At 46.2% G+C, this 24070-nt stretch overlaps 1 protein-coding gene across 1 annotated transcript in view; it reads left to right on the plus strand.

Moving 5' to 3' along the window:
* PPP1R14C (protein phosphatase 1 regulatory inhibitor subunit 14C) overlaps window positions 1–24070 on the plus strand; it is an 87826-nt gene that overhangs the window by 50154 nt on the left and 13602 nt on the right. Inside the window, exons 2-3 of the mRNA XM_014850619.3 lie at window positions 15415–15498; window positions 16900–16932. Of these exons, the coding sequence (XP_014706105.1) occupies window positions 15415–15498; window positions 16900–16932 (117 nt within the window). The remainder of the gene's footprint in view (window positions 1–15414; window positions 15499–16899; window positions 16933–24070) is intronic.

The following is a 24070-nucleotide window of genomic DNA, read 5'->3' on the forward strand; positions in this document are numbered from 1 at the left end:
ACCAGATTGGAGAGGGAATGAGAGGGGATGTGTGGAAGCCATTAGGAGATTCCAGTAACGACTTAGGCAAGAGAGGATTTAGTTTAGACTTGAGAGTAGTGGAGGTAGTAAACGTGCAGATCCAGGAGACAGGTGAGCCATAGAGCTGATAGACTTAGTGATGGATTGGATGGTGGCGACAGAGGAGGGGCAGGTGGTGGGGCATCCTCGGGGAGTGGCCTTGCCTGTAGGGAGTAAGCACTAATTAAATGTAAATTATTATGGTAATTATTTACAAAGCGGCACTCCCTTTGGTTGACACATCTCACACAGAAACTCTGCTGAAATGACCTTTTTTGGCTGTCTCCCTGAGACTGGAATTTGACCAAAGGCAGTTGGGCCCATGTGGCTCGGTGGCCCCAAGCCTTCTCCTGAACCCCGACTCAGGCCACGCAGGGAGGGGGCTGTCTGACTCCTGCCTGCTTCCCCAGACTGAGCCCACACCTCCCGGCTTTCTTGGCCCCTGGCTTTGCTTCCCTCTCTCGTTTGCATTCTCGACTGTTCTTAGGGTTGGCACATGCTGTGGTCTTGTCAGTGGTACCCCTGCAGCTCCTTTCCTGCTGGGACAGCCCAGCGTCCTCCTCTCTGGGAGCTCCACGTGGCGCCCTCCCACACACCGCCCTGGGTTCCAGGTGGAGCCTAGTGCCCGGATGTGCCTCAGTTGGCTGAACATCCAACATCACACTGGGGACCATTTTCACATCCACATATTGTAGTAAGGATCAGCACGGCCGTTAACGGGAGGGTCAGCCTCTCACATTGCTATGCGTTGTCACCACCAAAACAGTAGTCTTTTATTATTATCATTAATAGAATTTATATTTTAGACCAGTTTTAGATTTACAGAAAAATTAAGTGGGAAGTACAGAGTCCCCATATACCCACCCACCATCCCCCCCTCCTCCCTGTTTGTCCTGTGATTGACAGCTAGTGTTAGTCTGGTGTATTTATTACAATTGAGGAGCCAATATTGATACATTATTATTAGCCGAGTCCATAGTTTACATTAGGGATCACTCTTCGTGTTGTACATTCTCTGGGATTTGGCGATAATGACATGTGTCCACCACTGCAGTGTCACACAGAATAAGTTCAGCGCCCTAAAAACGCCCTGTGCTCCACCTTTCATCCCTCCTTCCCCTGGGCCTTTGGCAACCCCTGATCTTCTTACTGTCTCCATAGTTTTGCCTTTTCCAGAATGTTCTATAGTTGGAATCATACAGTATGGAGCCTTTTCAAATGGGCTTCTTTCAAGGTTCCTCCATATCTTTTCGGGGCTTGATAGCTCATTTCAACAGTAGTCTTTCAAATGGCAAGGGCACTGTGCCTGCTGGTCTGCACCTGGAGGTCTCCATATGGGAATCAATTTCTTTTCAGTGCCTGGCGTCTCTTCCAAGTGGCATTTCTGCATCACCTTATCAGTCTTCTGTGCACCCATCAGTCCTGAACACATGTGGCCAGAGCTGATTTAGGGGCCTTCCCGGATAGGACGTGGAAATGTGTGGAAATTAGTGCTCTGTGTTCAGGAAATCTGGCACCAAGCTGACCCCGGATTCCCATCGGAATGCGTCCGTCCTGAGCAGTGTGGGGAAGGTTTGGTGCTGTGGGATAACTGCCCTCTAAGAACTGGGCTGCGACAGACTTCGAGCTATTGTTACCTTTGTGACACCGTGGGGATAAGTTGAGGATTCCCAGCCTAAAGAGTTCTGCTTGGCCCCTAAGCAGTTTTACTAAAAAAGGTGGCTGTGGGCCATCTTCCATCAGAAGTCAGCCCTGGCCAGATCGCTAAACAGACGGGAGGCAGGACATAGCCAAGTGTGACTTCTTAGGGGCAGGCTGGACGGCCCTTGCCTCTTGCTCTCCTTAGGTGACATGAGCCCTTTCCTTTGGGACACTCCTTGATTCCTTCTTCCCCAGTGTCCTCATCCATTGCCTGGAGCCCAGGACCAATCTGAGCTCATCGCTGACCTGCCTCGCCCACATTCTTGAGGTGCCCGGCCCCTCCTCTTTTTCTATGTGTATGTCCTAATGTCTGTGTCCCCCAGCTCCCTCAGTACCTGCTTGGGAGCCTGTGTGTGGCGTTCATCGTGTCATAGGTCCTGCTGTCAGAGCTGAGGGTCTGGAGGGGAGACGCTGCTGTCATCGCACAGGAGCCGTGAGCATGGTGGCAGCCGGTGGCCGCTGTAGCGAGAGCCTTGAGGACATCCCCACTGTCCTCAATTATGCCGGGGCCAAGAAGGCTGTCCTTGCCATCTTTATGAAGCGCCCCAGCCATCGCTTATTCTCAGAGACTTTATTAGAAGCAACCTCTCGCTTTTCTCGTCCCTTTGGCATCATTACCCACCAGCTGTGCATGTTTAGGATCCACAGGCAGAAACACAGAGCCAAGTGCTATTGTTTCCAGAAAGCTCTCCGTATGGAGATTTTTGCTTACATTTTCTTTTCTTTTTTCCTTTTAATCTTTGTGGTTTTAGACAAGTAGGTAACATGTTAGATCTTTACTTGCAACTTTCAGGCATCAGGACTGAAAGATTCCCTGGAAGAGATATTCACGTTGAATTTTTTTTTTTTTAAGAGGAATCCACTGGTCAGATGTGCCCAGTCCACTTAGCACTTTGATTTGAGGTCCTGACACCATTGGTTGAGTTTGTCCTGCATGCCCAGCCGCCATCATGCCAGCTTTTTATTCAGCCCCGAGAATTAGGTATTTGCCCCCATTTTACAGGTGTGGGAAGTAAGGGTCAGCAGGGGGAGTTACCTTGCCCCAGCTCACGCAGGTGTAAGTGGGAGAGATGCAATGTAAACCTGGGCCTGTCTCTCTCCAAGCTCCATGCACTGGGCACGTCACCACCCAGCCCTGCCCGAGGGGTCTCATTTGTGCTGAGAAGCAGAGCAGCCTGGGGTATGTGCTGCAAGACTGAGAGCTTGCTCTCTGGGATTCCCGGTTCACCCAAACTTCCTGGGGCCCTTTTACCACAGAAGGAAGTGGCCTCATGAGCTATTGAGACCAAGGGTAAAACATGTAACACCATTTCTTCCCTGAGTCTGAGTCCTTTTTTTTTTTTTCTTATGAGGAAGATTGGCCCTGAGCTAACATCTGCCCTGAGCTAACATCTGTTGCCAATCTTCCTCTTTTTGCTTGAGGAAGATTGTCACTGAGCTAACATCTGTGCCAGTCTTCCTCTGTTTTGTGTAGGGTGACACCACAGTATGGCTTGATGAGCAGTGCTAGGTCTGCGCCCGGGATCTGGGCTTGCGAACCCTGGGCTGCCTATGCAGAGTGTGTGAACTTAACTTCTATGCCACCAGGCCAGCCTCACTAGTGTTTTTTTTTTTTTTTTGAGGAAGATTAGTCTTAGCTAACTGCCACCAATCCTCCTCTTTTTGATGAGGAAGACTGGCCCTGAGCTAACATCTGTGCCCATCTTCCTCTACTTTACATGTGGGGCGCCTACCACAGCATGGCTTGCCAAGCGCTGCTTTGTCCCGCACCCGGGATCCGAACTGGTGAACGCCGGGCCACTGAAGCGGAACGTACGCACTTAACCGCTGCACCACTGGGCCAGCCCCAGTCCTTCTTTTTTTTTTAACTGTGTCTGGAGAGCCATGGTTATCTCCCCAGAGATATTCATTTGTTAAAACATATTGCTAATGTTGGGTTTTAGGAAGGGCAGGGGTTGGGGTGGAGGAAGCCCGCCCCCGGGGCCCATGATACATGGTAGCTGTCCAGAGGAGGAGCAACCTACATGGAGGGTGGGGAAGGGAATGGGGTTCAGACTGGAAAGCACCTCCTCGCCTCGGCTCCACGCTGACTGCCGCTTTCCCAGCTCCTCCTTCTCTTGGTCAGCATCCAGGTCACCTCCCCTGACTCCTTGGCCTGGGCGCCCCCTTGCCAAGCGCCCTCCCTCACCACCCAGAACAGCATCGCCAGCAGCTCACACCCACCCACGGTCACACCCGCCTGCTGCTCCTACTTCATGGGTGTGTGCTTGATACCTGCACCTTGCAAAATGCCCCAGCTCAGCCAGCCTCATAACCGGTGCAGCTGCAGGTCTGTCATCTATCTCTGCATCTATTTATGCATAAATAAATATGCATGTCTTTGAGTGACCCAAATAAGAACAGAATATATTTTGTGCTGCCGCCTCCCCAGTCTAAACCACTGTCATCTCTTACCGGGTTATTTCCGCCACCTCCCAAGTGGTCCTGCTTGGGCCCTCACCTCCCACAGCCCATTCTTCACAAAGCAGCCAGGGTGGTCCTTTATAAAAGGTAATCAGGGGGCCGCTGGGTGGCTCAGTGGTTAAGTTCACATGCTCCGCTTCAGCAGCCCAGGGTTTGCAGGTTCGGATCCTGGGCACAGACCTACACCCCATTCATCAAGCCATGCTGAGGAGGCGTCCCACATAGGAAACTAGAAGGACCTACAACTAGGATATACAACTATATACTGGGGCTTTGAGGAGGAAAAAAAAGAGACAGAGAGGAAGATTGGTAACAGATGTTAGCTCAGGGCCAATCTTCCTCACCAACAACAACAACAAAAAAGAGGGTAATCAGATCACACCACTCCTCTGTTCAAACCTCCAGTGGCTTTCCTCTCCTTCAGGGGACAAGTCAGGGTCTTCACAGGGGCCCCACCCCAACTCCACTACAGTGACCCTGGGCTCCTTGAAGCTTCTCAGACACAGCTGGGCACCAGCTGCTTCCCCTCGATGCTCTCCCCTCAGATGTCAACATGGCTTCCACCCTCACCTTCCTCAAGTCTTTTATTCAGATATTCCTCTTGCTACTCCAACCACCCCACTTAAAATTCCAGCCCTCCTCCTATTGCCTGTCCCTCTCTTCTGCTTATGTTTTCTCCAACATATTTATCACCATTTGCGGCACAATATATTACTCATGTGTTGTTGTCTGTCTCTCCTATCAGGGCTCAATCTCCACGAGAGCGAGGATTTTGTCAGTGGTTCCTCCTTTCTCTCTGGCATCTAGAAAGTGCCTGGGAATAGAGGGGCTCAATAGATAGATGTGGCGTGGGCTTGCCTGGCGTTTCTGATGTAGATGTGCCTCGTTCTAGAATACTCCACATGACCAGAGATGTGACTCTTCGAATCTGCGAGCTGCTCTTGGTTTTATATTGTTGATGGTTAGGGCAGTGGTTCTCGGCTGGGCTGCCGTGAAGGAGGAGGTGTCATGAGTAATTTGTTCATTGACAACAGTGAAAGTACTAAGAAAGCCTGCGAACTATCATAAAATGAAAGCATATTCTAGGGTGTTTGTCAGATAATGTCAGTCTCGCTTACTCGTGACACAGTGTGTTTTCTGGAGCAGGAGTAGAGAGCGGTGCTGTGTGTGGGGTGCTGGGGATGGGGCATGTCCTGTGGCTTTTCTCCTCTCTGCCACGGCTGTCGTTTGTGTGTGTGCGAGGGCTCCAGGAGCGAGTGTTAGCTGTGGGATGTGTGGGTAAGGGAGGCCCAGAGCTGGCTCCCGGGTGGCAAGGACAGCAGCCTCTGAGGATGTTACTCGAAACGTCCCTGCCCTTTCCCATGGGATCAAGTGCAGTCAGGCTGTTTTGATTTTGGGGGTATGATTTTGTGTTTGGCTCTGAGTTTTAGCCATTGGAGGTTGTGTAACTTTTAAAACGAGTGTGTATCAGGGACGTGATAGGAACGTGGGATCAGACCATTTGCCGAAGGTGTTGAAACTGGGGTGACCTATACTTGTTTACCCCATCTTAGTCCCGTTTGAGGCCTTGGTTGAGGCCACCCTAGCCCCTCCGAATGACCGGGTCACCCATGCTGATGTGTGCACATCAGGCATTGGACCCCGTGCCCGTGTTAAAATAGGCTTATGGGCCCCCCCCGATGGCCAAGTGGTTAAAGTTCTGCGCTCTGCTTCGGCGGCCCAGGTTGGCCAGTTTGGATCCTGGGTGTGGACCTACTCCACTCATCAGCCATGCTGTGGCAGTGTCCCACATACAAAATAGAGGAAAATCGGCGCAGATGTTAGCTCAGGGCTAATCTTCCTCAAGCCACAAAAGAAGAAGATTGCCAACGGATGTTAGCTCAGGGCAAATCTTCATCACCAGAAAAAAAAAAAAGGCTCATCTCCTCTCCTTTCACTCAGCTTCCCGGCTCTTTGCTCTTTACTTCCTGGCCTCCCAGGTACCCTCCTCAGTCTTGATTTTAGTACAGGCATACATCGGAGATATGGGAGGTTCGGTTCTGGACCACCACAATAAAACAATATTGCCATAAAGCAAGTCGCATAATTTTCTTGGTTTCCCAGTGCATGTAAAAGTTATGTTTACATTACACTGTAGTCTATTGTGTGCGATAGCATTATGTCTAAAAAAACGATGTACATACCTTAATTAAAAGATACTTTATTGCTAAAAAGCGCTAACCATCATCTGAGCCTTCAGGATGTCATAATCTGTTTGCTGGTGGAGGGTCTTGCTATCCACGCCATATCTACTATGCGCTGTAAAGTGAAGCGAGATAAAGCGAGGCCCACCCGTTCGTGGCCTCCGCCTTCATGATCCACGGCTACAGATGACTTTCCTGGTCTCCTGGTTTGTGTTGCTGGAGCACTGCTTCCCAAAATGGGAGGTCAATGTTCTAAGACATAAGAGCCGATAGGTCTTCAAAGATCTGTGGTTTTTCTCTCTTGGTTGGTGTTTTAGGTTGGAAATCGTTTCCCCTCAGGATTCTGGAATCATTGCCCTCCGGCTCCTGGCTCCCAGTGCTGCTGTCGGAAGCCTGGTAACACTGATCCTCCAACCTTCTGTGTGTGGCTTGCTTTCTGTCTGAGAGCTGCCGGAATCCACCTCCGTCCCCGAGCTTCTGACACTCCGCGTGATGTGCTATGGGGTAGCTGGGCGCCTTTGTAAGTGGAAGATGTTTCTTGCAGATTTCACGGCTGATTTAAACATTAAATATTATCATATTTAAATATGTACCACTTACAGCCAAGTGTCAACTCCTTAGGCTTACAGGTCTTCCAATTATAAAACCAAATCAAAGTTAAACATAATTTTGCAAGTTAAACATAAAGTACCCAGCAGCAGAACTCACATGTGCAACATGAGTTGACTGCGATGGCTGGCATCATTCCCTTTATGACAGGGAGTGAGTACAGATCCCCGCAGCTCAGTGTCCCTTGAGCGATGGCTTCTGGCTTCACCTGGTGTGAATAAGTCACTTATGTATTCCATCCACCCTTTGGCCTTTTCCTCATTAGCCCATGACAATTAACGCAATTCTGCTTGATGCCAACATGTAACCACAGTGCCAGCTTGGCTAGAGGGTGATCATCCCGACGCTTCTTAGAATAAATATGCTTGCTTACAGAAATTTTTTTGGATTGTCATTAAAGTGAAAGCATGGAATGTAAATATTTTCCCAGTGAGCTCACGTAATCCCTAGGATTTGGTTAGCCTCCGGTCTTTTTTGGGTCCTCCCGCAGCTCATAGAAAGGGGAGCTCTCAGAAGAGCTGGCTGTCGTAATAGTGGGTCCCCACTCCCCGTCCTCCTGCCCCCCAATGCTTCTCCCCCAACTGCCACGATGATGTTCACAGTCCCCTAATCCCATGGCACTTCACGTCCTTATTTTGAGATGGAGGCTGCAGACAACCGTGAGCCCTGTCACTTTCAGGGAGCTGTTAAGCTGTGTGTCATAGAGCTTGAAAACCATAATCCATTTTCAAGCTGTTTTAGCTTAAGCGTTCCTGCCCCCTTCACTCTTATGGAGAGAAAGGTGTTTGTATTTTTTAAATGCTGACTCCACACTTGACAGGGTTCCTGGGTGCATTTTCTGGCTAGTTGGAAGCGTGCGTGCATGTGATGTGTGGTGTGTGTGCACACGTGTGTGTGTGTATGTGGTGTGTGTTTTTACCACAGAGCGACTGTGTTTCGGGAACCTGCCTCAGTTGCATTTCTGCATCCTGGTGTCTGAGCCTGTTCTGAGCTCCCAGCTGTGTAGACCGGCTGCAGGCTGCCGGGTCTACCTGCAGGAGAAACGGCAGTGTGTTCCTGTGCAGTGGCTGGGCAGGGATCCAGCCTCTGCCCCCAAGTTGCGGGGAGGGACGCTGGCTGAACTCTGAACTGCTGGTTGGTTTGTGAAGTGGCTTCCAGGTCCCAGGTGTGTTCCCCGGTATAGCATCTTTCTCCACAACTGCTCGGGCTGGAAGCCTGGGTCTTCTCTTCACTTTTTCCTTTCCCTCATCCAACATCCAGTTCATCTCCAAATTCCATCTGGCTTTCCCTCCCTATTTTTCATTGTTTAAAATCTTCTTTTTGTTCCTGCCACAACTTGTGTTCAAGCCTTGTTACCTCACAGTGGGAAGAGCATATTCTCCTCTCAGCAGCCTCCTCGACTCCTCGACTCCTTGCCTCCTCCCTTATGCCCAGGGCCCTGCCGCTGGCTCAGCTCTGCCTTCTGGCATCTCCCATCCTTGCTCTGAAGCCCTCAGTGGCTACAGTCTCTGCACGATGAGAACAAACTGGCAGCCTGCAGGCTGATGGATTTTGTTTGTCCTTCACAATGTTTTAAGTCATTTTTAACCGACTTACAAAAAAATCAGGATATTTTTTACAATAAAAACCTGTATTTTCAACTTGTCCTGTAAACTTAGAAAATCTGGCAGCCCTGAACACATGTTCCTAAAAGATTACAAGAGGTGGGAATGGGGCCTTCTTTGCTGCCTTTCCTTGGGGCTTGTTTTCTCGTTTGCCACACTCCCCACTACTTCTTATAGCACCCCAGCCTGCCTCAGCTCTCATTTCTGTTTCCTGTCTGGCCTCCATAGGCATTAATATTTGCAGCCCAGAGCTGTCTGACTCCCAGGCCAAGGACCTTTCTACACCTCATCTTTAGAACACACCTTGTATTTTTGCCTCCTGTGTACCATTTGGCCTCTTGTGGGGGCTCTCCATCCCCTCAAACCTGTCCAGATCCTGCCATCCCGCAAGGCCAGCTTACACTCCCTCTCCTCTGTGAAACCCTCCCTGCCTGCCCCAGGCGGGAGTTCCCCCTGTCCTTAATTACTAAAGCACTTTGGGTTTCTCTCTCTTTTGGTGCCACCGTATGTCGTTTGTTTCTGTGCTCAGACTGACAGTCCGTCCGGGGCAGGGCTCACAGTGTCTGACGCTCGATGCCTGGGATACTGTGGACTCTGAACAGGTGTGCGACCAGAGAGATGCATAGAAATGATCAAGGGCATTGTTCTGTGGGTACCAATCCTGTACTCTCGGTACAGGAGAGCCGCTGACTAAATGTGGGATGATGTTAGGTGGTGACTGTGAACAGCCTGTTTCACTTCTTGTCACCAGAGCCACTGTCTGGGGACCTCTCTTCAATGTGGAGAGACCCCCAAACACAGCTAACCTCTGGTCCACCACAGCGGGCTGTGGGCGTAGTCGCTTCCTTCTAAGTGCTTTTGATCCCTCACTGGGGTGATTCGGTGATAGTGATGGAAGACCAACAGAGAGGAGAAAGAGCTGAAGAGAACTTCAGTCAAACTTAGAATATTTCCATAGGCTTCATGAAAGACATTAAATACCAAATGTACCCAGCATTGCATACCTGATGCTAGATCACTCTGCTTCCCAGGCCCCTCCCACAGGGACCTCCGTGACCCGCGTCTCTATGTCCTTCTCACCCAGGCTTTGGTTTCAGCAACACCCACCTTCTAAACTCTCCCCAGCTCCACGCTCCCAGTGTGAACACTGAGCTCCTCCGAGCCCCTGATAGATCCGGGTGGGGGTAACGAGAAGCATCGTAGGTTGGTAGAAAGTGCTAGAAAGTGTGGATGCCTAAGGACTGTGAAAAGTACTCAGTCAGTGACTCATTGGTTTGCATCAGTTTTCCTGCTTGGAAAGCCAAGCCCAGTGTTTCCCAGACACATGCCCCTGGGGAGTCACAGTGACCTTTTAGACTCCTGTCATGCTCCTTTGAGAGGGGCGGGGGCGTTGCCTCCCAGCGTCTGGTCCAGAGGGTGCGTGGACTCTAGGAAAGTCCTGTGTAATGGGGTGAAAGGTTCTATATCTGTGCCATCCTGGGCAGTAGCCACGCACCACATGTGGCTATTGAACACTTGAAATGTGGCTAATGTGACTGAGGAACTGAATTCTTAATTGTATTTCATTTCAGTGAATTTAAATTTAAATACCTCATGTGGTTGCCGTATTGGACAAGCCAGATCTCCAGGGTTGGAGAAAATGGATTAAATGCAGTCAGAGCCTGAGGGAGGCGAGAGCGCTGTGCAGTCCTGATGAGAGCACGCCTAATTGCCGATTCCTCCCGCGTGGGTGCGACTCTGCATTGCTACACAGCAAAAGCCCGTTGACCAAATCTGGCAGGAATTCAAAGCTGAATAATGTTTGCCGGAAATGCATTGTTGTGCCGTTCTGGGGAAAGCGTGACTTACTTATGATTCTTTTATTTCCTTTAAGAATAGCAGATACTGGAGCTCCCCTTAGCTGGGGTTCCTCGAGCAGCTTCTAGTATATCCTGCTTCCTCTGCTTGATTTCATTAAACTAACATAAACGGATACTGGTGTCCACACCAAGCATAAATCCTGAACCCAAAGGACTGTATCGGGGGAGGACTGGGGAAACTTACACAGCGGGAGGCTGTGTAGACAGTTACACAGATCGAAGCTTGTGGGTTTCTCTCTTTTGCTTGGCTTTTCTTGAACACTGGCAGCTAAAACAGGCTATGGGTGTTTGGGGCTTATATGGGGGTTGTTAAAGCCACACTGCGCTGTGGATGTTGCTGAATTAATTTCAAGCCGTCTTGGCCGGAACGCGCACACACAGTGTTCACCCGGCTCTGCTCTGGAGGCTGGATGGCCATGGTGTCAGCATCTGTCGGCCGGGAGAGGGTCCCTGTGTGACTCGTCCCCACTGTGGCTTCCCAGCTGCAATATGTGTTCCCCGTACTGGGCCCCCGTTGTTTTGTAATCTAATGACTTTCTTTGTGATGTTTCAGTCCCCACCAGTCCTTTCACCGTGGAAAGTCTGGCAAACCCTGAAAGCTGTACAGCTGTTTGTGGCTCCCTAAATGACACCCATTCTCTTGCCACAGTCTTCCTTTCATCTGGGATTTCAAATATACACAAAAAGAGGAAGTCAGGCGCAGACAGCATCTGGGCAAGAAGATGCCAGCATGGTGGAGGGGAAGTGGTGGTGGCGGGGGAGGTTGGTACTGGTGGAGGGAAGCAGCACACACATCCGGTGTGGTTTTACCCAGTGTCCTGACAACAGGGCATAGCCACGGGATCCTCCCAGCATCCTTTGCACCGTGGAGACCACATCTGTACTCACTTCTCTGCTCTGTCCTTAAAAATGGCATCTCATGTGAAACAGCAGCTTGGGACCAGTCTGAGACAGACTGGCTGGATGGAAGTGTGGGATGGATGGATTATAGTGAAGACCAGCGGCCCAGCCACGTCTAAGTGGAGGGTGGTAGTGCCTGTGTTCATTGCCTTGTCTTGATTGAGTCTCCAGGGCCTGGCAGGTACTGTCATATATTCTCTCTTTTTTTTTTTTTGAGGAAGATCAGCCCTGAGCTAACATCTGCCGCCAATCCTCCTCTTTTTGCTGAGGAAGACTGGCCCTGAGCTAACATCTGTGCCCATCTTCCTCTACTTTATATGTGGGACGCCTACCATAGCATGGCTTTTGCCAAGAGTGCCATGTCTGTACCCGGGATCTGAACCAGCGAACCCCGTGCTGCCGGAGCAGAGCATATGCACTTAACCACTGCGCCACCGGGCCGGCCCCAACCATCATATATTCTCATAGCCAGGCACACATCCCCACCCCTGTACCGTTTTTCTGACATCTGGGAAGCCAGGTCATCACGTTTTAATTTTATTCCTATCATTGTGCTTCAGCAAGAAGCAGTTGCTCCCAGTTCTAAGGTCATTAGAATTTTCTAAGGAGATAAGCTTTTTTCATCCCTTCTTGGTATTATTATTAAATTTTTTAAAAGAGATTTTAACCTTAATAAGACTAAGGATGTTAGACTTGCCCCTCTAGTTAGGTTCAATTTTCCGTGAGCTTTTCAATATGGATTGCATATCTTACAATAATAAAAAAGTAATCAGTACTCTAGCAGCCTTAGCTGTGTGCCAGGGACCATTCCAAAATTTGATATCAATTAGCTAATTTGATCCACACACCAACCTTATGAGGTAGTAGTTGTTTACTCTCCCATTTTTATAGGTGAGGAAACTGAGGTCAGAGAGGTTAAGAAAGTAGCCCAGAGTCACACAGTGGGTTAGTGGCAGAGCTGGCCTGTGACCCAGGATGCCCAGCTGAAGAGCCCGCAGGCAGGAGGGTCACCCTTCAGCCTTATTCTCATCAAACATTTAAACTGGGGCTGGCCCAGTGGCGCATCGGTTAAGTGCGCCTGTTCCACTTCAGTGGCCTGGGGTTCCCTGGTTCGGATCCCGGGTACAGACATGGCACCGCTTGGCAGGCCATGCTGTTGCAGGCATCCCACATATAAAGTGGAGGAAGATGGGCATGGATGTTAGCTCAGGGCCGGTCTTCCTCAGCAAAAAGAGGAGGATTGGCGGCAGATGTTAGCTCAGGGCTAATCTTCCTCAAAAACAAAAAAAAAACATTTAAACTTCCTATTTCTATATCAGCCAGTTCTGTTAATAAAGTATAAATATAAAAATTCTGTTGATGAATATAAAGCTTCTCTTCCATCAGGTAGAACTTCCCAGATGAGGCCTAAAACACCCACATTGATAATTACTGGTTTTGTAGTTGATTATCCCATTGAGCTCTCAATCAAAGGATCTAAACAAATTCTCCACAGGAGCAGGAGTAGTCACTCGGGGTTCACCAGAGGGGTGTTCTGGAACTCTCTGTGCCCGGTGAGGACCTGCCCTCGGGAGCTAGTGTTACTGAGGGTGGTTGAGAAGGAAAATCACACTTCTGTTTTTCTCGTTTACTCTCACGCTGTTACCACACTCACAACACGTCGACACCAGATGTGGGGTTTCCACACACAAGCAGTCCTCCTAGACGCCAGCTGCGTGTCCTGTAATTTAATTCAGTTCTGCCTGGAGTTGGGCTCAGATCCCGCTGCCTAAGGGCTCTGTCCCACCAGACTGCCCCCACTGCAGATGCCAACACATGTCCCGGGTTGTCACCTGTACTTCTGACCAAGGGCTGTAAACCGGTCTTCCCATGAACCCCTTCCGTGGGTTCGATAATTTGCTAGAATGGCTCCCAGAACTTAGGGAATTACTTATGTTTATCAGTGTATTACAAAGAATACAATAAAGGATACAGATGAACAGCCAGATGAAGCGACGCATAGGATGAGGTCTGGAAGGGTCCCAAGCACAGGGTCTTCTGTCCCCGTGGAGTTGGGGTACACGGCTTATAGATGTGTTTACCAACCTGGAAGTTCCCTGAACCCCCTGCCATTGGAATTTTTATGGAGGCTTCATCAATAGGAAACTCCATTTCCAGCCCCTCCCCACTTCCAAGAGCATGGGAAATGGGGTGGAAAGTCCCAACCTTCTAATCATGGCTTGATCTTTCTGGTGATCCCCCCCTCATCCGGGAGCCCACCAAGAGTCACCTCATTAGAACAAAAGACGCTCCTATCACCCGGGAAATTCTAAGGGTTTTAGGAGCTCTGTGTCAGGAACTGGGGTCAAAGACTAGATGTTAGAACAAAAGATTCTCCTGGCATCCCTGTTTACAAGGGTTTTAGGAGCTCTGTGTCAGGAACTGGGAGCAGAAACCAATCTACATATTTTTATTATTCCACCGTAGTGTATCATGTTCCTCAGTTTCCTCAAAAAACTTGGGTCCTCTCTTGTGTTGGAACAGGACAAAAAAAATGATTGAGCACTATTATCTGGTAAATGCATTTTCCTAGAAAGGAAATACTCAGAAAATCAGACTTACCCCTGGAGACCAGACGACACAGCTGGCACAGAGTGGCTAAGGCCAGGTGAGCACACAGGTGTGGCCCCCACAGATCTCTCTCCATCTCCTGCAGACACTTGGCCATCCTGTGGCTGGGAGGAGTTGAGGTGACTCCTAATGGGAAGGCGAAATGCAAAATTATAGACTCTCTTAAATTGCGTTTTTTTTTTTTGGTGGGGAAGATTGGCCCTGAGCTAACATCTGTTGCCAATCTTCCTCTTTCTGCTTGAGGAAGATGGTCCCTGAGCTAATATCCTTGCCAATCTTCCTCCATGTTGTATGTGGGAGCATGACTTGATGAGTGGTGTGTAGATCCACACCCAGTGCCCAAACCCGCAAACCCTGGGCCACCTAAGAGGAGCATGCAAACTTAACCACTATGCCACTGGGCTGGTCCCTCTTAAATTTCGTTTTTATTTCCACGTTCTCAGAGGTATGGGGAAGATCAGGTAACAGGAGAAACGAGACGAAGCTAGGATCTACTTTGCGTTGGAGGTACAGATTCCAAATGAGCGACGTCTTTCACCTCATTCCAGCTGGACTTTCTTGCCTTCTTTGCTGGGTTGGATGTCTTTGGTTTTTAAACTCGACTTACACTGGCTGAAACAATAAAAGGGGTTTACTCAATGGTAGGGGGCTTCAGAGTATGTTTGACCCAGTGACGTTCTCCAGAACTCTCCTTTCTTATTTCTCCCTACTCTGCCCACCATGAGTCAGACTCGCTCCCTTTGTGGTCCGTGATGGCTACGAGCAGTTTCCAGGCTAAGTGCTTCCTCAGTGCAGAGGAGCGAGCAGGGATGCTCCTGCTGAAAGAGCGTCTTTTCCCAGAGCCGCACTGGCCTCAGCTGGATCACAGGTCCTGTCCTGAGTCAGTAACTGGGGCTGGGTGGGGCGATGTGGACTCAAGTGTCCACATCAGAAACCGGTGGTGGAAGCGGGTTTCCCCAGACCCGGAGCCCTGAAGGGAGGCGCCCAGCTCCCCAGATGAAGATCGGCAGTCACCGAGAGAAGGGGAGATGTAGTGTGGGAAACTGCACCTCTCCCCGCTCTTTCTAGAACCTGCCAATTCCCCATTGTATACTCATAATCAGTTTTCTGCCAGAAACTGGAAAATTGTCATTTTTGAAAATATTACTTTTTCCTGCTTTGTGACTCTTAAATCTCCTTTGCTCCCAGCTCCTGTCTCTCTTTCCTTCTCCCCTCCCTCCTCTGCTTCCTTTTCCTTCTGTTTTCCTGGTTTTTCTTTCTTTCTCCTGCTTCTCCTCCTCTCCTGCCTCTTCCTCCTGGTCTCTCCTTCCCCCCTGAATTGTCCACCTCCCTTAATTGATGATCTAATAATTTATTTAACTCAACTAAAGTGTCGGTACAATGTAGTTTGTCACTAAATAGAATGCCTTCACTTTCGCCCCCCAGGAAGAAGAAATGCCAGAGGTAGAAATTGACATTGATGATCTTCTCGATGCAGACAGTGAAGAAGACAGAGCTTCAAAACTACGGGTAAGCAGCTTTCAAAATCTGGAAGCTTCCACGCATGGATGCTTGAATCCACTTGGGTCTCTAGAGCTTGGCATGCCCTGATTCTGCCTTCTGGCAGTGTTGGCCCCCCCGGTTTGAGCAATGGCAGTTTGCAGAGAGGAAGGCAACCGGATGTGAGTATTCACCCTCATCAGCGACGTCTCTGATGAGAAAGCCGTTCTTGACTACAGTCAGTTCTCCAAGCACCTTATGGATGAGTCTCTCCAGCCTCATCTTCTTGGGAGAAAGGGCTGGTTCTGCTTCTGGAGATCCTCTTGGCTGAGAAGGAAGTGATGGCCCACAGTAGTGTGAGGAGGCGAAGCTAGAACCGGTCTCTAAGCCCGGGACTGTGGTCTCCCAGTCGTGGATTATATCATTCATAAAATTCATTTCTAGATAAGATTGTTTGCAATGTAATTCTATCTAATAAAATATCCTTTATTAGAGGATGCTCAACTGATAAGCATTCTCGTACGACGGTGGATGTTGGCATGTCTCCTGTTTCTTTAGTCCAGAGCAATAAGATATTTATTTCCCTCCTACAGGAGATGAAATCTATCATCTTAAAATCTGCACTTGGCAGTTTCTAAAACCAATTAACCTTTGACCTGCCATTGTTCTTAACGTTCGCTGATAATTACTGTTAAAGGCTGTTGCTTATCACCAATGGCAAATGATCACTAAAGGCAATTAAAAGGCACATTTTAATGTATTAATGTGTTTAATGTGTTACTAATTACCAGCGTCCCTTGAGTGGCAACCAGTCTCAGTGTAATGATTATGTCTTGTTAATGAATTTGGTTGGGAGATGTTAGCATGCTAACTATGAAAGTTACCAAAGGAAAAATAAAGCAGGAACCAGTTCTTTTGAAAACGTAACGACATAAAAGTTTCCTTAAAATTGAAAACTTGAAAAGGGCTCTAGCTACGGGGAGGTCACCCCTCTGGTTCTCAGCGAGGACACTGAAGTCTGCAGGGCTGTGACAAGCTGGTTTCTGCTTGAGTCACAGCCCAGCTCCCCACTCTCCGAGTCTAGTGTGATTGTCACCGTCTCTCACCGGCTGCCTCAATTTAAGTATATCTGGGTTATTATTAACCAGGTTGGCAGTCTGAAGGAAAGGGGTGTGTGTGAGTGTGTGTGTGTGTATGTAAGCATGTGTGTATTCTGAAGATTGCATGACATTCCTGCACATAAAGTGTGCAAGTTTATGTATCTTCAGATGACCAACAAATAATCAGTAATAATAAAGTGTGATTCTAGACAGCCAGTGTGAGATCTTGATTTACCATTTTAGAATAATACTATAAAGATGAAATGATTTTTAGTTTCACTTTTAAAATGATGCTAAATTTTAAAATAAATGCCTGTGTGTTTCATTCTAGGAAGCGCTCATAGACTGCTACAAACCAACGGAGGTAAACAGTCACTTTTCCTTGTGTGAATTCCTTTTGGTTAAATCAATTTGTCTATTTTTAAAGCCAAACCACAATAACTGGGTTTGATTTGTGTATACCGAGTAGCAATTATCATCGATAAGTGAAGCGCGTATGTTTCTGAATAGTACTAACGCCCTCATTTGTATAAATGTCTGGTTCTGAAAGACTTAAACCTGTTGGAGTTGAGAGTGTTGCTTGCTTTTATGGAAAAGCCAAATTTCAAAGGTAATGATGAGAGGGTTTGGAATCACTTTAGTCAAAGTTTTAGCTTTATAAGTGGAGACTACATTCTGTTAGTGTACCGGTATGTATTTTTAAAAAGCTTGAAGCCAATTCTATGGATGCCTTTATTGGAAGAAGAAATTTTATGCTTTGTTTGGATATTCATCAAGCGTATAAATATTAATGTAAACAACAATGGGTATTTGTTTGATTAAACCAAAGCATTTAATGTTGACTCTCATGGCTGAAAGCACAAACCATGCAGAAATGAAGGATTTGATCAGTTCTGAAAATATTGGTAAAAGATGTTCCTGTGATGACTCAGAGAAATGAGAAGAGCCATCAGATGTTTTGGAATCTGTTTGCAACATCAAAGCAGTGGTGGTAGGACTTGTGTTTTTTGAAGTGGTGTAATTACAAAGTGAGAGGAAAGCAGGCTTTTAAAAGAGTGTGTAAAATTTAAACGACTAGGATGTTTTATGATCATTTGGTCTGAGGCCAGTTACTTATTTGAGCTTTGTTCTTACAATCTCGTTTTCCTTTATGTTTTTTTTGAGGAAGATTAGGGCTGAGCTAACATCTGCTGCCAATCCTCCTCTCTCTCTTTTTTTTTTTTTAGCTGAGGAAGACTGGCCCTGAGCTAACATCCATGCCCATCTTCCTCTACTTTATATACGGGATGCCTACCACAGCATGGCTTGACGAGCAGTGCCATGTCTGCACCCAGGATTTGAACTGGCAAACCCCAGGCCACCAAAGTGGAATGTGTGAACTTAACCACTGCAGCACTGGGCTGGCCCCTTCAGTTTTCCTTTATGTTGATTACATCTTGCAGTCATAGAGATTTTTAATTTTAATTTTAGTTATTAAAATGCATATTTTTATCACGGTAATACATATTCATAATTTTGAAAACCCAAAATACCTTTAGGCTTGTAAAGAAAAAGTAGTGGTGTCTTTGCCATCCCTCGCCACAAGTCCCCCTCCTGAGAGGTATATACTTTATATATTTTTATACAAAAACTTAGGGCTGTTTCCTTGCTTTTCCTAAATGTGCACTTACTACTCTGTTTTTTTCATCTGTTGACTTAAGGGAAAATTTGGTAGCTTTCTCACTCTCCACACAATTCATTCCCCTACATCTTCAATAAACAAATAAACAAAACAATGTTTTGTTAAATCAGTAGTCAAGGTTAATAACATTATGATTTAAACAAATGTTTTTCACTGCCTAGCCAAATAGTGGAACAGGACCATGGCTTCTTTGTCGTATAGCCCTTTGTTTTTCCTGGAGTTGATAACTACCTTGTCATTTATTTTGTCTAGTACCTATTGATATTTTTTGTTGAACTCTCAATATCTTTGTCAGATGTGTAATGTATTTTCTGTGCGCTCAAACGCATCATTTCCATTCCCCCCACCCCCAACTTGCCTCCTGGAGCCCCTGGGCAACAATCTGGAGAAGTTATTCTTGGGGTCTACTGAGTGGCTGCTGTCTTGAGATTTCCGTTCACTCCAGTCCTGTGTTAGATACTTTGTTTCTTAAATCCCCGGCTTCCTCATTTTGGTTAGAGTTCATCATCCAGTAGCTTTTTGGTTAAGGAGGCATAGAAGGTAAATTTTTTGAATCCTTGCATATATGGAAATGTATCTTGATCCATAGTTTGGATGGTGTAGAATTCAAGGATAAAATCCATTGTTAAAACTCAATTTTAAAGGCATTACTCTATTGTCATATTACTTCTATTGTTAAGAAGTCTGATACCGTTTCTTTCTTTTTTTTTTTTTTTGAGGAAGACTAGCCCTGAGCTAACTACTGCCAATCCTTCTCTTTTTGCTGAGGAAGACTGGCCCTGAGCTAACATCCATGCCCATCTTCCTCTATTTTATACATGGCACGCCTACCACAGCATGGCCTTTGCCAAGTGGTGCCATGTCCGCACCGAGGATCTGAACTGGTGAACTCCGGGCCACCAAAGCGGAATGTGTGCACTTAACCGCTGTGCCGCTGGGCCCGCCCCTGATACCATTTCCATTCTCAGACCTTTGTATGCAACCTATTTTTTTCCCTTCGGTTAACTTTTAGGATTATCTCCATATTTTGAAAGTTTACAATGATATGCTCTGGTGTGGATTTTTTCCTATTCATACGCTAGGTGCTTTATAAGCTCTTTTAGTCTGAAGATTTATATCTTTCAGTTTTTCCCCAAAAAATCTTTTATTATTTGCTATTTTTATTAATTTCTTCTTCAGTACTCTATTTTTCTGGCTCTCCTGCTATTTACTTCTTCTGGATGGAACTCTATAATTTCTTATCTTTTCCCTTTTGTTTTCTGTCGCTTTGATCTTTTACTCTGCTTTCTGACAGATTTCCCTGACTTTATCTTCTAGCCTTTCTACTGATATTTTAAAATTTCAGCTATCTTATTTTTAATATCCAAGAGCCCTTTTTAAATCTCTGTTCACTTTGTTTTAATGTTTCTTCTTATTTCATGGATGCATTTTATTCTTTTCTCTCTTTGAGGATATTAATCAAATTTTTCTTTGCTTTGCTTTTGTTTTTAAGATTATTCTGCTATCTGCATTGTCTCTGTTTTCTCTGAATCCCACCTTTTTTCTGTCTATTTTTGTGTCTTTTTACTGACTTTTGGCAGTATCCATCTTTGAGTGTTGGGAGCCAGTAAGCTGATTGGCCTCTGTGTGTGTGAGCACAGCTTGTCCACTGGTGAGCCTCACTATGGAGTGACCAGGTTGCAAATCTGATTTTTTGTGGTGTATATCTATGGAACAGGGGGCCTCCTCAAACTGTCACTATTTGGACATCCTTTTTCTGGAGAGATTTGTCCTTTTTTTAAGAGTTTGATGCTCTGAACTCCTACCTGAGGGTTGATAGTCTGACTTGAAACTTTGTGGAAGCAGGGATGGGAAGGAGGCGCGAGACCACCATTTAGACCACCAATTCACTCACCCATGAACTGGCACGTGATGTGGGAGTGGGTGGGTTGCTGCTGAGAGTGGATCCAGACTGGCAGGTGTAGGCATGCCCTTTACTCTCTTTATCATTCCCTTTTTCTTCAGTTCTCCTCCGAGGTGGAGAAATTCATGTTTTGGTGGTTTAGGTGGGGAAGGTTGGACTGTCATGAGCCCCCTGCTCCTCCGAGTTTTTGCAGTCTCCAGGGAGCACAATATTTACACTTGTTTACAGCCATGCAGGTAAATGAACATGGCAGGTCTCGCCTCCCTGGGACAAAAGTATTCCTCATCTGGTTTCTATAAGGCGGCTTGTGAGCTGAAGGGATGTAGAATTTGAATGTTTTCAGAATTCCAGAGGAAGAAAGAAAGAAAAGAGACTGGAGTTTACAAGAGAACATGTCCGTGTTCTTTGTTTAGCTCATGGTTTCCAGGAATGAAAATGGTATAAAATGCTGAGAAATTTCAGTCAAGTTCCTATCTATTAAAGGATCGTCTTGGAAATGATTGGCGAGTGTTGACTTTGAGCTTATTATGTCAATAAAAAACAGATTTTACTGGCTCCTGGATTATGATGATAAAAATAGTGGCTTACATTTTCCCTGAGTTCTCTCGTTGACATGCAGTAACAAGCATTATCTTGTTTAATCCTCACAATCATCACTTGAAGTAGAGCGTTTGCGTAACGCGTCTAAGACCTCACAGCAGTGTGCAGAGGGACCAGGACTCAACCCTGAGTTTCTGACATCTGCTCATGTCCTCTTTTCTTTCCATCCTGCCCGTCTTCCTAAGCTACTTGACTTTGCAAGACATTTAGACATTAAAGGACTTTGTCCTGTCTTAACTAAATGCCTGCAAATTAATGATGTTCTTTTTTAGGTAGCCTTCTCTGGAGGTGCTACTTTTTGATCAAAAGAATTGTACATACAATTATTATGCCACTTTGAGGTTAGAAATCTAAAGAAGACGTCTTTGCTGATTCGGCTGCATTTATTTATAGTCTCCTTGCAGAGGCAGAGTGGGTGGTAGGAAGAAGCCTGGACTTCGAGTCCAGAGTCTTGTGGCGGCACCAGCACTAAATGTGTGTGAATTTAAGCAATTTTCTCAACCTCTCTGAGCCTCCATTTCCTCTTCAATAAACTGGAGGTAATAATAACCACCTCTCTGGGTTTTAAGTAACAATTATTTGCAATGATAGTAATTTTAGTGACAGTAACAATAATAACAATAGATAAATAATTACTAAGCACATGCCAGGCACTGATCTAAGTACATCATGTGCATTAACTCATTTCGTCTTCACAACAAAGCTATGAGATTGACACTACAGTCGTGTGTCGCTTAATGACGGGGATATGTTCCAAGAAATGCATCCTTAGGTGATTTCGTCATTGTGTGAACATCACAGAGTGTACTTATCACAAACCTGGATGGTGTAGCCTACTATACAGCTAGGCTATATGGTACTAATCTTATGGGACCACTGTCATATATGTGGTCCGTCATTGACCAAAATGTCACTGTGTAGCGCAAGACTGTATTGTTATCAGTTAATACATTTTCTATATAAGGTAGTGCTTCTCCATTATATATTAAATATGCAAAATGCCTAAATTCACCAGTAATGATGTTCTTCAATTATTCAATTTGAAGCGCAGACTTTAAAGAATCTGCTAATTTCACAGAAGTGATGTTGTTTTTGGTGTGTCACTCTCTGTCATATACTTCGGGTCCATGGTTTCATCCTACGTGGATCCCTTACTAATAAGAAAAGGACTTGTGTTTCCCCATTTTGATTCATATTCCAAACTGTGGACTCTTGACGTATAAATCTTTACTGACTTAGACCCTTCAAAACACAGCAATATAATTGTGGTCACCACTCTCATGTATGAGTGACTATAAGTGATGGTAAGAATGGTGTTTTTAATTTTTTCCCCCAGAGTAAATGTCATTTCTGATGTAGTTGATATTATAATAGAGTTGATTTAAGGACAGAAAAAGGACGTTTCTGTATAATGCCAGAAGAAAAGGAGAAATTTTATTTTGGTTATTACTTAGATTTGAATGACCAGTAGTGACAGCCTAGTGGACACGTAGAAATCAGGGGTAGGGTATTGGGGCCAGCTAGCGAGGCTAGGCCCAGAGGAGCTTCTTTTCCTGTTTCTCACTCTTACTTTGCATGATTTTCAAATCTTAGGAGCACACACTGGGAGGTACTGGAATGGTGGGCAGAAAATGCATTTAATATGGGCTTGAGGGCATCTGTCTTACCATCTGCTAGGGGAGCTCCAGTCCAATCAATGGACTTTTTAAAATCTCTTTTTATAGTGGAAGGTGGCTGTGACATTGCTTTCTGATAAACATCAGATTTTTCTTTCTGTGCGTTTATTTCATTTTTGGGAAATAGAGGCTGTGATATGACCCAGCATTTTAGCAATCAAAGCCTGTAAGTTGATATGCATCAGGGATTCATGCCCAATGACTAGATCTGCGAGTAGGTGGTAAGAAGCGTTCCATGTCTCAGTGATCCCCCAGGTCATGGCAATGTCATAGCCACAAGATGGGACAGGAAAGGGGTGTCTGATCGTGGTTTGCAAATAAAAATTGACCAGTGTTTTTGGAGAGGCAGGGCTGCCGTGTTGTTCTTTTTGTCTTGGCAGGAGAAAGGCAGACTCTCCTTCTTTTGCTGCGGTGTCATGGTGACTGCATCTCACTTTTCCAACAGGCTTTGGTGGTGGCCGCTGTCAACTCATCCTGCTCGCATCAGCTCCCTATCCATTTAGCATTTTAACCTGTTGTTGAAAATATAGTTCAATTTGTGTTTACGTGGAAGTACTCAGAGCCCAGGTTCATTGAGCTGACTGCCATGGAGAGACGATATAAACTGGCTATTGACAACACAGAGAGGCTGTGTTGGCGATGGGAAGAGACGTGGCTTGGCACTTTGCTATATGCTCTTTATTCATTTGCTCAACAAATGTTTACTGAACATCTGTGTGCCTGTAACTAATCTAGGGACTTAGACAAAGCAGCAAACGTGTACCCGCATCTTTAAAACAATCTGTCACAAGGCCATGGTTAACTATGGTGAGAATTGAAGTGTTCAAAAAATATTAAAATAGGAATAAAAGGACAGAAATGCCATGGTGTCAGCTCACCCCGTGGTTCCCTAAGTTAGGAACCAAATTGCTTAATGGAATGTGATGTTAGGGGATCTGTACTTGCTAGAGAAGGCCGAGGAAGCTCCATTTCGCTCCAGTTCAATGGGTCTGAGTATCTACACTGGGGAGCCTTTTCATCTGGTCTCTCATGGGGCTTCCTCAAAAAAGACAGCAATCTGGGGCTTGGATGAGGAATGGAGCTTGAATGCTAGAATAATGAGTTGAAAGGCATCCTTTAAAAGCTGTCACTTTCAGAACAATGTTTCTGAATAGTGAGAGAATTGGGAGCTTCCAAAGAAAGACTGGAATTGCTGAAAAAGATATTTTAGGGGTTGTAGCCCTTGGCTATGAAAGCCTAATTATATTTTAGTGTAATTAGCCAAGTAAGTAATAAAGGATTGAGATTTATTAACCAGAAAGATGAGTATCTTTACCTAGTGGCCAAAAGGATTTTGGTCCAGTATACCAGTCGCTCACACACTTCCATTAGGGTTCCTTGTGCCCCTGGCCTCCTGTGCCCAGGAAGAAAGAGCCAGGATGTGCTGGAGCTGGCATTTGCACCCACACTTGAGCCCACATCCTGTGCTCTGTCTACTTCTCACTGCCTTTCTCTGAATTCCTACTAGGTGAGCACAAGCTCCCCTTGGGAATATATATGAATCTGATTAAGATGGTCTTCATTGAGGAAAATCAACCCAGAAATGTTAGTTAAGCTTGCTGAGGACGTGCAGTCATGGAGAAAAACTCTGCATTTGTTTTCT

The sequence above is a fragment of the Equus asinus genome, chromosome 1, assembly GCF_041296235.1.
Source record: "Equus asinus isolate D_3611 breed Donkey chromosome 1, EquAss-T2T_v2, whole genome shotgun sequence".
Classification (NCBI taxonomy): domain Eukaryota; kingdom Metazoa; phylum Chordata; class Mammalia; order Perissodactyla; family Equidae; genus Equus; species Equus asinus.